Consider the following 13118-nt stretch of genomic DNA (forward strand, 5'->3'; position numbering starts at 1 on the left):
TCCCTGTTTCTCAAATGCACACCTCTCATTCCTGCTGTAGTTTTGCACTTGGCAGCAGCTCCCTCTGCCTGGAATGTTCTCCCTGGACAACCTCTCATGGCTAACTTGTTATCATTCAAATCTCAGCCCAAAGTTTATTCCTCAGAGAAGCATTTTCTATCTCTAGTCACATACTGTAGTACCGTCTTCACCTCTACCTGAAATTTTCTTTCCAATTAATCTGTTTACTCGTTTTCATCTGTTACCCCCTTTTGGATACAAATTCTGTGAGAGCCAGGACTTTTTCTGACTTGTTAGCTGTTGTGTCCCCAGCACCGAGAATAGTACCTGGCATATAGCTGGCACCATAAATTTTGACATGAATGAAAGAATTCAAACAGTGCATTACAATTTACAAATCACTTTCAGAATACATCTAGAAGAACTCCGAGTTAATCAAAAGATTTTAGAGAATTCAAAAGTGCACGAGCCCTGGTGTGATTCTGTCCTGCGCGACTGTTCCCTGGAACAGTAGTCTTTTATCTCCGTCCACCTTCTCTCCCACCTAAGTGCATGCCATCAACCCATGGAAGATTCGATGGACATGGACATGAGCCCTCTGAGGCCCCAGAACTATCTTTTTCGTTGTGAACTAAAGGCCAACAAAGATGATCACTTTAAGGTGGATAATGATGGAAATGAGCACCAGTTATCTTCAAGAACGGTCAGTTTAGGGGCTGGCGCAAAGGATGAATCGCACGTCATCAAAGCAGAGGTGATGAATTATGAAGGCAGTCCAATCAAAGTAACACTGGCAACTTTGAAAATGTCTGTGCAGCCAACAGTTTCCCTTGGGGGCTTTGAACTAACACCACCTGTGGTCTTACAGTTGAAGTGTGGCTCAGGGCCTGTGCATATTAGTGGACAGCACTTAGTAGCTGTGGAGGAAGATGCAGAGTCAGAAGATGAAGAGGAGGAGGACGTGGCACTCCTAAGTAAGTCTGGAAAGCGTCTGCCCCTGGAAGTGGTGGCAAGTTTCCACGGAAAAAAGTAAAACTTGTTGCTGATGAAGATGAAGGTGATCATGAAGATGACGATGACGATGATGAAGATGATGACGACTCTGATGATGAGGAAGCTGAAGAAAAAGCTCCAGTAAAGTAATCTGTACAAGATACTCCAGCCAAAAATGCACAAAAATCAAACCAGAATGGAAAAGACTCAAGACCATCAACACCAAGATCAAAAAGTCAAGGATCCTTCAAAAAACAGGAAAAAACTCCTAAAACACCGAAAGGACCTAGCCCTGTAGAAGACATTGAAGCAAAAATGCAAGCAAGTATAGAAAAAGAGCATTGAACAATCCTGGGAACTACTGGTAAATTAAGCCCAAAGATGGGGAGAGGGGAAAAGGAGAGACAAATATAGTCCAAACTGAGTATCATCAACAATCCAGACTGAAGTCTTCTATTTTCATCTCAATCCCCTTATTGATTTGCCCCCTTCCAGGCTGGAAGCAATCTCTTGATCTCCTAAAACACTTTCTTTTGACTGCTGTGATTCAGTGGACCTTATACTTTGCTTTCTATTACTTGTGGATTTGCCTCACCTCTTTGACCATGTTTTAATCACCTTTGTATCTCCCTAGCTGCTCAATAAGTATTTGAATCAAAAAAAAAAAAAAAAAAAAAGTTCATGAGTTTGACCACCAGGTGGCAATATCACTTTAAATTTGGGAATACATAGCGTTTAGTTTCTGGTGAATCATGAACCTGCGGTATCAAGGGTAGAGGCAGCCGAGGAAATTTCTGGCAGTGTTACACCACCATCAGCACACTACTCTTTTCATTTTTCGTGGTTTCTGTCTTTCCCGCCCCTTTCTCATTTTACTCCCTTCTTCAGTTCGCTTTCTTCACCTTGTTCCTCTCTAACACTAGGAGGAGAACTAGCATCTCCTGAATGCTTACTGTGTGCCAGGCACAGCGTTAAATGCTCTACATTATCTGCCTTAATCCTTATATCCTGTGAAAGAAGAACTGTTGCCTTCGTTTATAGACAGAGAAACTGAGGTTCAGAAAGGTTGGCTAACTCGCACCAGGTTAGAGCTTGTGGGTGGTTGACCTAGGATTTGAATCTGCATCTGTCTGACTCCACAGCCTTGCTCTTTTCACTCCGTCACCTGCTTCTCAAGCTGAAAACGGCACCCACGTGAACTGCCAGGCTCCCCTGGTGGAATCTAGGCTGGAACAATGGGTGGTGCCTGGGAATTTATGACAAAATATTTTCTAAAAGTTCTGTCAAATGAGATCCTCCTACAACTTTATCTCTGTGTATCCCAGAAGTCAGGGATGGAGCCCCTCCGCCTCAGGACCCAACACCATTCAAAGAATATGTTAGGACAGGAGGGGACCCTAGAGAAGATCACAGCCACCACCCCATTTTCCAGATGAGGACGACTTACCATCTCTGAAGCAAACTCATACTCTCTGGTCTTATTCCAGGCAAATGGGGGAGTGTGTGTGAGTGAGTGTGGTGAGTGGGTGTGAACATAAGTGTGGAGAGAGAGACACTCACACACACAGAGCAGCTTCTGTGCAGATGCCTGATGCAGATGCTCCCAAGAGAAGCATGAATGATAGTGAGGAGAGGCAGGAGTGACAGAAAATCACAGGAACTGATCTGCTTTTTACCAGACTGGCTAAAAGTCTTTTACATTTTTTCCTCAGGGACCAAGGACTAACCACTGAAAATACATTTCTAAGTGAGGCAGTGAGCGTTAAAGTCAGGATTCACTGAGGAATGAGTCCCCTCACAGCTATGCTTGGCCTTTCCTCTCTGTTCCAGCCAAGGGCTCACTACACAGGGTCACAGCCTCGGTGCCCTGCCACTGGCTGTATTTTGAGTAGAAGCAGCCACAGGGGCCCTCCACAAACCCAATAGAAGCAAAGCTTCCTCTGGGGTACCGAGAATTGGGACAAGCCCCTAAGTCCCTCTTTTGGGATCCCTGTGATGCTGTAGTGGCTGAGTTACGATTCAAAGAGAAAATATATTGCTTGAGAAATACAAAGGTACATGCTTTTAGCATAAAAAAGGGAAAGGTAGGATGTTCATAAACACGGAATCATTTATATACAAGCCAGCAACTGTGACTGACGCTGTGGCAAAATTTAGTTGTCCCCCATTACTGCTCTGCCCTCTGCCGTTTGCCATAGGAATAGACTTTTTTGTTGGGTACAAGGACACCCAGAATAAAGACGATAGTTCCCAGTCTCCTGTGATGTTCCGTTCTGGCCAATGATGTACACATGAAAGTGCCTCTGTGGTAGCTTCTGGAAATCTTCCTTAAAGACAGTGTATTCACACACTTTGCCCTCCCTTTTTCTTCATCCCTTCTTCCATCTGCTGCCTGGAAAGTAGATGCTGCCATCTTGGCCAAGGAGGCTGACTTGTTTACCAGAAAGGAGGGAGTGACATAACAGAATGCCATGGACCACCCACATAAACTTTTACACGAGAAAGAAATGAGCTGTGTCATATTTTATCCACAGTTAGTTTGAGGTTGTCATCACTTGAGTTGAAACTATTTCTAAATAATAGTTTCTTTATCTCATTGCATTCTCATAATAATGCTGAGAAATAAGTGCAGTTATCCCCAATTTATAGGCGAAGAAATTAAGGCTCAGAGAGGCCAAGTAACCCACCCATGGCTCTCTGATGCCAATGCCGGTGCTCGCCCCACCTGCCACACTGCCTCATGGGGAGTCGTTCATTCACTGGCAAATCATGAGAGAGGACCACATAGGACCCAGCTCCGTGCAAGTCAGCTGGGAGTCCAGTTATCAACCTGAGACAAGGTGAGACTTCTCTGGCCCCATTCACTGTCTCTGAAACCCCTGGAGCGGCTCACTGTGATACATTCTGGCATTCAGAACTCCTGAGAGAGGAGGCTGCTCAGAGCCAAGATTGTTGTTATCCCTGCAAAACATAGGTTGCTAGCTCTGTGTGTGTGTGTGTGTGTGTGTGCATGTTAATTACACAGCACATGGAGAGTTTCTTAATTAAAACTGTTAGTAAGTGTGCATTTGAAGGGACACTACAACACTGTTGATAACAGAAAAGCTGGAAGACCACATGCCCAACAATGAGAGAGTAGTTAAGTAAATTAAAGTAAATCCAAGCAGTAGGATAGTGTGCAGGCATTAAAAATGATAATGTAAATGTATATTTATTGACATGGCCATATGTTCATGATATGCTGTTAAGTGAAAACAGCAGGTTTCAGGACAGCATTTTGAATATAATCCTGTTTGAATGGATAAAAACTAAATGTTATTGGTGGTTATCACCAAGTGATGGGGGAATTTTTTTTTGTTCTGACTTGTCTGTGTTTTCTAATTTTTCTATAGCGATCATGCCTGATGTGTAATTTTCTCAATACTTAAAGATATTTTCTTACTAGATTGAATGGGGAGTGTTTGGTGGAAATGAAGCTTTTGGTCAGTGGCTTCCTCCAGGAGGTAAGGACCTGGAGCCTCATTTAGTCCTTCACTCAGCCGTCAGTCTGAAAACGTTAGTTGGCTAGAAACTCAGGAGGCGCAATGGCTGTGGTCCCAGACAGGCTCAGGGCCCTAGCAGCCCCTGGAGGGGGAGGTACCTGAGGGGGTGGGAGCCCCCCTGCGCCCCCAGGGCACTCGGGGAGCATGGTGAGCTTCTCTCTGGTGCTGCACCTGCAGGAAGGCGAGGGGTGGTCTGCTGTCCATATCTGCCTCTGGAGCAGGTGGGTGACATCCGGGGACACAGAGGGAGTCTTCCAGGGGGTTGAATTGCCACAGGGGAACTCCCTCATGGAAGACAAGAACATATTCCACAATCAGCTTCAAGGGTGATAAAAATTCCTCAAAATGAGAAATAGTGCCCAACCCTCTCCTTCCGAGCCTTTCCTCCTCCTCGGACCCATGCATTTTCTTCTACTCTTGGAGGTTGGTTTCTGCTCAAGAAAAAATCAAGACTAGAATTTTATTGATTCACTAGATGTGAGTGGGGCTGGGAAAAATTATCTAGCTTGTGGATGGCTTAATCTCCCTTTTATCTGCTGGCAGCTCTGACCGTTTAGAGAACAAATACAAGAGGTTTTGAAATTAATCTGTTTTGGTCCTTATCAATAACTGAAAAAGACTGGATGAGAGAAGCAGTTAAAATTACATTGAACGTTTTGAATTCTTGGTGGATTTCAACTGCCCTCTAGAACTCTCTTCTCCACACTTAGAGCAATAATTGAAAGTTGGCCATATATGTAACTAATGCCATTCTAGGGCACATCCCCCATCTGCCCCCCTTCTCCGTTCAGATTCCTTTCAAATAAGTTGTGAGTAGCATATGTCAACTCAGTATGGTACTTTTATATGGAGAATTATAGAAATACAGAGCTGTCCTGTGGTGCAGGCGCTTCCTGAGGGGCAGTGAACACCCTTGCACAGAGGTGTTGATGGAGAGGCCGGTGAGTGCTGCTCAGGGGTATGGTAGTGTTCGTGTAATACAGAGCAGGACTGAGATGGGGCCTCTCCCAACCCTGCCATCCCAGGCCCCCACCATCAGGGTCTCCCAGGGCAGCTGCTGGTGTTAGGGCAGGGGTGCGCAGGGACTTACGGAAGCCACTCTTCCTTCAGGCAGCGGTTGCCAAAGCCTGGCTTATTCACGAGGACATCGGCAAGCACCATGAGCTGCTCGCTGTCCGGCTGGTCCATGCTAGACAGAGTGAGAGGGGCTTACTCGATGGGCATGTGACTGGGACAGAGGGACAACGCAGCCAACATGCAACACAGCAAATGTCTGTTGAATGGCTACTACATGCCTGGCATGTAAACAAGGCAAAGGATTCTGCCTTGAGGTAGCTATAGGTCTCCTGAGAAGAGGGGTAGGCTATCTGAACACCCCAGTGGTCTGATTCCATATCAGGTCTGCACTCCAAAAAATGGAGCTTCAACCCACTCACCCAACCTTTGCATTCTCTTTCCTTCCTCCTGGCAGTCTTGCATGTCCACTTGGGGGTCACCTTTCCCAAGTGGCAGACTCATTAATTTCCTTTCTGAGGGCAGCCTGAGGACCACCATCATGCTGGTGACTGTCCCAGAGAGTGGGAAGGTCAGGGCCGCACCAAGCAGCAGGTGACCCAGGAGCCCCACAACCCAAGGAGGTGGATGATGACATCTGAGGATGAGTCTACGCACCTGAAGAAGGTATACTGCTGCCCATATATCCAGGGGTGAAGGGTCAAAGCAGGATATTCGCCAAAAGGAGGGATGATGATGGAAAGCATCAGAGCCAGAAACACAAAAGTGGCCGGGAGCACAATCTGTGGGAAAATAAACATGGTAACTTGGGCTGTGGTATGTGGTATGTTACACACACACACATACACACACATACACATACACACTCCCTTTTAAACATTTATCCAGCAGCCTCATAACTGGGCCCTGATGGAGAAGGTCAGTCTTCTGGGGAACATGATGGGAGGATGTGCAAAGGCAGGTTGTGAAGGGGAACACAGAATGTTCTGGTAACCTTTGAAGGGTGGTTGAAGCAGGTCAACACTGAACCCTGAAGTAGGCCAATGCTCAGCCAGAGGTGAACCAGAGTTTCTGTTTCTGAACAAAAAGTATAAAAAGAAAAAGCGGACAATGACCTTGATATGTAAGGTCACTGCAAAACAATGAATGAAAACATGACTTCACCCTCCCCTATAAAAATAAAAGCAATATTAACATATCCACTCTTATTCTATTTTCTCTGCTAAGTGAGGTAGAGTACTTACAAAGAAGCTTTGTGTTACCAAAAAGAAACAAAGGTTGACAGGGAGGAAACAAAGCTGACAGAACCCAAAGAAGGTGCTCATCGCCGTGTCTGATCCCATGTGCACCAGAAAACCTGAGAGGACGGGGAGGCTGGGAGAGGTCTGGTAGGCGTGGCCACCGGCAAACAAGCACAGCCAAAGACTGCAGTAATACCTGGGCCAGGAAGTCCTTGTAGCTGCGGACAGTGTGGTGGAACCGCTTGACCAGCAGCGCCTGCACGTGCTGGAGGGCCAGCTGCACTCCCGTGTTAAGTTGGCTGTGCCCATCCTGCTCCGGGGGTGCAGCGGGCTCCGTGGGGTGGTCGTGGGAGCCCTGTGGAGTCTGTCTGGCCTTCCTGCTAGAACCCAAACAGGGGTGTCGAAGACTGACGTTTTCTCTTTTCTGCTGAGTGCCGCCTGGTTTGGGAGATGGAATTAATAGTTTATAAAAACATTCACAAGATCATTGTTTTCTTACTGTGTCAATTTTCCCTTCATTTAAGTCAGCGACAAAATATCAGGCCAGGAAGGTTAATAAACTTTTGAAAATTCTATTTTCTGATATAAATCATCCGTAGACAGAATTGCCTGAAATTGCTTAAAATCCTCTACAGTAGTTCAAGGGAACAAGACAGAGAGGTCTGACACATGTAAGTAAAAAAACCCAAAAAACAAAGGTGCAGAACAATATGTGTAATAAGACCATATTTGTGTTGGCATATTTATCATATGCAAAGAAACATTTTATGTATACACATACAGCCACAATGTGTACACATGTGCAAAGCTCTGAAAGAATACCTGTCAATTGTTAAAAGAGGTTACGGCTTCAGGGGCAGAGCTGGATAAGGGCATGGGATGAAGTGGGAAGGGTTAGTGTTTTTTGTATTATTTGAATTTAACAACAAAATATATTCATGTATAACCTGTGTACATAGAAAAAGTAAAAGTCACAGTTGATTTGGTTCTTTCTAAATTTTTAGAGGTCACCGAGAAGTAGTGGAAAGAGCAATGAACTAGGAGTTAGGAGACCTGGGTTTGAATCCTGACTCTTACTAGATGTTCAAATTTGGCTAAGTGACTCAACCTGTCTGAATCTGAGTTTTCTCATCTGTAAAATGAAAACAAGAAAAAGGTTTTTATGAAGATTAAATGAGCTAACACACGTGAATGTGTTTTATAAACCATTGTAAGTCATCTGTTATGTTGAAGCTATAGTTTATCATCACTGATTAATATTTATTTGCACAATATGTTGCTGGACATAGAGGGCCTAGAGGATGGCTAGTTGCCCCTAGCTGCTTTCTCCTCAAGTCTCCCAGGACAAGGGCAGCTGCAAAGGGATCTGGGTCAGCTGAGTCATCCTTTCAGCTAATGTTCACAGGCACGTTCAGTGTACCAGGCCTGCTACTCAGAGGGTGGAGAACTTCTGCAGCCTCACTGACTACCTGGCACCAGAGTCCCATCTCCACGTCCTTTCTCTTGATCTGGGCTCAGATTTGATGTCTGTTGTGGATGGCCCTCCCTCTGGTAGGATTGTTGCTGCCTGTCCTCGTGTCTATCCTCTGAGCTTTGCTCTCTCCCTAATGCCCCATCCAGACTGGGGTCCACGGTCCAGACCAGAGTTGAGGGCTTCAGGTCTGTTTGTCTCTGGCTTTCTGCTGCCCTCCAGAGGCCACTGGCAGTGAGCCACCCTTCAGAAATGGCTTGGACCCTCTTGGTACCATGTAATGTATGACTCCATAGACAGCCACAGGCTCCTTCAGACTCTGAAGACAAGATCAGAAAAATGCCATCCTCTAAAACGGAGCCTATTCAAAACAAATACAATTAGCCACCTGAAAAGTGGGAGACAGTGGGAGTGTATAATTGAGGGTCCTAGATTTGAGAGCGGAGACCAGGGAATAATAAGACTCAAAAGCCTGTGTGACTTTAAGGCAAGTCATCCAACTTACATGAGCTCAGTTTCCCCAGATGGGGTCAATCCCTGCCCTACTCAGCCTCACGAGGTTATAGTGACAATCAAATAAAACAACGGATACTTAGCCCTTTGTAAAGTATAAATCAGGGCTGAGTTTGACGTAAGAGATATTTGTAAGTGTTGAGATTAGGGTCCTGTTGGATCATAACCAGAAACTGCATACTGTGTTAGGACTTGGTACGTTTTAGCTCATTTCAATCTCTTAATAACCTTAAAAGGTGGATACTATTATCATCCCCATTTTGCATATGAGGAAACTGAGGTACAAAGAAACTAAGTATTAATAAGTACTAGGGATGTAATGTACAACATGATAAAATTAATTAACACTGCAGCATGTTATACATAGAAGTTGTTAAGGGATTGAATCTTAAGAGTTCTCATAAACAAAAAAAGAGGCTAAGTATTTACCCAAAGCTACTCAATTAGCAAATTACAGAGTTCAGGTTTGATGTTTGGTCTGCTTCACTCTAGAGGCTATGCTCTTAACCCCTACCCTTGACTGTCTCTTTCGAACATTCTGTGTCCAGAATGACCAGTCTTCTGATGTGTAATTTATTCTTCTAAAAGGACCTAATTATTTATTTATTGGCTGTGTTGGGTCTTCGTTGCTGCGCGCAGGCTTTCTCTAGTTGCGGCAATCGGGGCTACTCTTCATTGCGGTGCGCGGGCTTCCCTTTGCAGCGGCTTCTCTTGTTGCGGAGCATGGGCTCTAGGTGTGTGGGCTTCAGTAGTTGCGGCACACAGACTCAGTAGTTGTGGTGCACAGGCTTAGTTGCTCCACAGCATGTGGGATCTTCCTGGACCAGGGATTGAACCCGTGTTCCCTTCACTGGCAGGCAGATTCTTAACCACTGCGCCACCAGGGAAGTCCCAGGACCTAATTATTAAGAAGGAGCATTCTGTGCAGATTAAAGGCCCTGATTCTTGAATCCATCATAGCTTCTAATATAAATTAGCATGTTTTCATTCTGGTTTTGGTTAATGTAAGTTTTTGCCCTTCGGTGAGCTGAGGGAATTTAATTCCTGTGTCTACAAAGCTGGAAAGAAGACCTGGGCCCTGTGGTGAGCTGCTCCCACCCCCTCCAGAGCACTGCACCTTTCTCCCCACTCTGCCTGGATGGCCACCTCTTCTGGCTGCCACACAACCTAACTGGGTCATGGCACATGTGTGGACTGATATATTTGACTACTGTTAATTCTAGGCATAGCTGGGATCACTTACAAAGCAAGATGAAAACCGTGACATAGAGCTAGCACCGGAAACTAACAAAGAGGAAACAGTCTTTGCACACGAAAATACTGTGATATGTTACACTGGGTAGAAAGTGTAACATATCACCATTGGGCACCAATGGCAGGTGCCCAAGACAGCAAATGAGAATTGCCTCACAGCTTTGCCTCTGACCAGAAGAGAGGAAAATGGAATGGGAAGGGAGAAGCCAGGGAGAGCATTTTATCAGAGTGGGTGGATGCCTGTTGTTCTATCAGAAGTGGCCTGTGTTGCGGCAGGTAAGCTCTCCTGCATGTCCATCTCCCCAACCTCCACCCTCCACAGTAAAATCCACTGCACTCATGAGTGCTTTGTGTGGCTCTGAGATTTGGTAGAAATCACGGAAGGGGATGGTTGGTGGCCGGGCTCACACATATGGAAGAGAAACCCCCAGAATCCACAGCAATTACGGTCCCCACAGTTTCAAAGCTCCGCAGTGCACTAAATGAGGGCTCAGAATAATTTTATCTCCATCTCAAAGAGGCCAGGAGGTCCTAGCTGGCATCTGGGTTGTATTTACTGTCACCATTATCTCTAAGAACTCTGTGAGCTGTCAGTCATGCAAGCAGGAGTGGATCAGAGGCCTGGCAGAGATAAGACTAGGAGATGAGGATGGTGATGTGGCAGGAACAGGAGACCAGGAAGAGTGAGAAGCTTGGGGATGGTGAAGCTCCCAGCCTGACCTCCTTAAGAATCCTGATTTCGTCTAGTCTTCCCACCCAGATCTAATTCCATTTGTCTTTCCTTTGTCAATCAAAGGAACTGAGAGTGCAAAATGCCTGTTATTTTGGGGTCAGATGAAGGCAATGGAGGAGTGTTTCCCTGCTTTGTTGTTTTATGCACTTTTCCTTAGGCTTTCAAGATAGAGCTCGTAGGTGTGGTAAGGGAACAAACTCCACACTCGGGCGCCATACCAGCAAACAGAGGTCCTGACTCACAATCCTCCGTGACCTTCAGAAAAATCTGTCAAGAAGGAAAAAAGAGAGAATTTGGTTTGGGCATTCCCACTCTCAGAAAAATCTAACCCAAGCTCAATTTTGTTGGGGATTGCTTCATCATAGGAAGAAAATACATTACGACTCTTTGTCTAAGAACATAGTCTTCTATAAATACAAAAGTGTATGTATACGGTGACCATAACTATGTAAAATATGTGTGCGTATGGCCAAAGGCAGGAGGAAATAAGCCAAAAATGAAGATAGTTGCTACGCTTGGGTGAGGAATTATGGCTTTTTGCCTTTACAGAATTTCCCTTCTAGACTTTTGTGTTAGACTCTGGTGAAGAACCACCTCTTCTGGTACCTGACAGCAACCACCTGGAATCTCTGCCTTACCTCTTCCAGGGGAGTGTCAGAAATTCCAAAACTGCTGAGCCCCAGGTCACCCAGGGTCTCCTCCAGCTCTCTGAAAAGGCTGGCATATGCCCTCTGCTTGAAATTCTTATTTGGAAGAAGGAAGATGAGCTCTTGACCAACACATTCCACCAGCTTCGCCTCCGGAACATGGTGGCAAACCATATCCATCAGCTCATTCACATCCCCTAAGACAAGAAGAAAGGCTGACATCAGCTGTGTTTTCCAGAACCTGGAAGACTGTGAACTTGCCCAGGTTCCCTACTTTCTTCTGCCTCTCATTTGAGAAAAGGGCATTTCCTTTCTTGGTAGTGATTCTTGCAGAGGAATAGCGCTCCATCATGTCTGTTTTTAGCTTAGTTGGCCCTGTGATGAGCACTGAAAGGGAGATGGAGATGGAAGCCAACACCCCACCCCCCAACTAGCGGTGTAACCCTGGGGAGCTCATGTAACACTCCTGTACCAGTTTTCTCCTCTGTTCAATCAAATGTTCTGTTCTTTACAAGCTATGCAACATTAGGCAGGTCATACCCTTGTTTCTTCATCTGCGTAAAGGGGAAAATAATGGCACCCACTTTATTGTGATTTGTGAGGCTTGGATGCGTTAATATGCATTAAACACTGAGAATGATGTGCCTGGCCCATAGATGAGTGTTAGCTGCTATTGTTATCATGAACATCATCTCAAGTAAGGAAGCTCCTGTCATCAACGTTGTTCATTCTTAATCACCACAAGCCTGAGAGTCAAAACTGCTTTCATTTTTTGGTCTGGCCCAAGGTATAGGGGACTTGCCCAATATGCACACTCGGCCTTGGTGACCAAGCTGGGTGAGAACTCCCCTTCCTAAATCACACACCCAGGCCTGGTCTAACTTTTGGGAGGCCTGCACCATTTCCCCTGGGATTGCATCTGCCTCCTCAAACAAACAAAACCCTTAATCCCCAGCTCACAGGAAACGCAGAAGGGGGTTGAGAAGCTGTGGAAATGGACCATGGGATGGAGTACAGGAAGCACAGCATGGGGTGCGGGGAAGTGTCCAGTATCAAGTATTCACCTGATACACTCATACCATCAGAATTGAATTTTATGCATGAGCATGTGTTACTTTAAAATTAAAAATCTGATTAAAAAATTTAAAGCATGCATTTAAAGAGACAATTCCCTAGCACACTGTCTTGAGAGGCAGGTCAAAGGGGAAGGGATTCTGGGGACTCAGAGCCCAGGTCTTGTGTGTTTCTGCAAGCCATCCTCTCAGAGTCAGGATCACCCAATGAGTTCTCTTCCTTCTTTGTTTTAGAAATGACTCATGTGGAGGGATTTCATAGCTTTCAACCCAAATCCTTCTTGTTTTAAGTCAAATATGCAAATTAGACTCAATTGTCTTCAGCTCTGAGATGACTTCATGCTGGGGCCAGAGGGCTCCTCACGGGAGGAAGCAGCTCTGCCCTAACAGCTCTCTAGGGGTCACGTTCATTGTTCTCTTAGGAAGGAAATCGAACCTGAAGCTGCTGGATTCCCAGGAATTGTGTCTTAGACGTGTGTGTCAGCCTTTCCAGCAGCAGTCCTTCAGGGCAGTAGGGCTTTCAGCGTCTGGCAGGGAGGTCTGCGAGTGTGTGTGGTATGTGGGTGTGTGTGTGTGAAAAGCCTTCCAAGGAGCTAATGGGGATTGAAATGATCTTCTCTTATTTCGGGTATAACTA

The 13118-nt window shown here is 45.5% G+C and overlaps 1 protein-coding gene and 1 pseudogene across 1 annotated transcript in view; one reads left to right on the plus strand and one right to left on the minus strand.

The window, feature by feature from the left end:
• Positions 1–13118, minus strand: part of ABCA4 (ATP binding cassette subfamily A member 4) — a 136761-nt gene that overhangs the window by 31638 nt on the left and 92005 nt on the right. The window contains exons 25-30 of the mRNA XM_065872409.1: positions 11400–11605; positions 10980–11028; positions 6987–7228; positions 6207–6331; positions 5626–5724; positions 4634–4820 (exon numbers count right to left, since the gene is read on the minus strand). Of these exons, the coding sequence (XP_065728481.1) occupies positions 4634–4820; positions 5626–5724; positions 6207–6331; positions 6987–7228; positions 10980–11028; positions 11400–11605 (908 nt within the window). The remainder of the gene's footprint in view (positions 1–4633; positions 4821–5625; positions 5725–6206; positions 6332–6986; positions 7229–10979; positions 11029–11399; positions 11606–13118) is intronic.
• LOC136119019 (nucleophosmin-like) lies at positions 566–1338 on the plus strand (annotated as a pseudogene).

Source organism: Phocoena phocoena, chromosome 1 (genome assembly GCF_963924675.1).
Source record: "Phocoena phocoena chromosome 1, mPhoPho1.1, whole genome shotgun sequence".
Taxonomy (NCBI): Eukaryota; Metazoa; Chordata; class Mammalia; order Artiodactyla; family Phocoenidae; genus Phocoena; species Phocoena phocoena.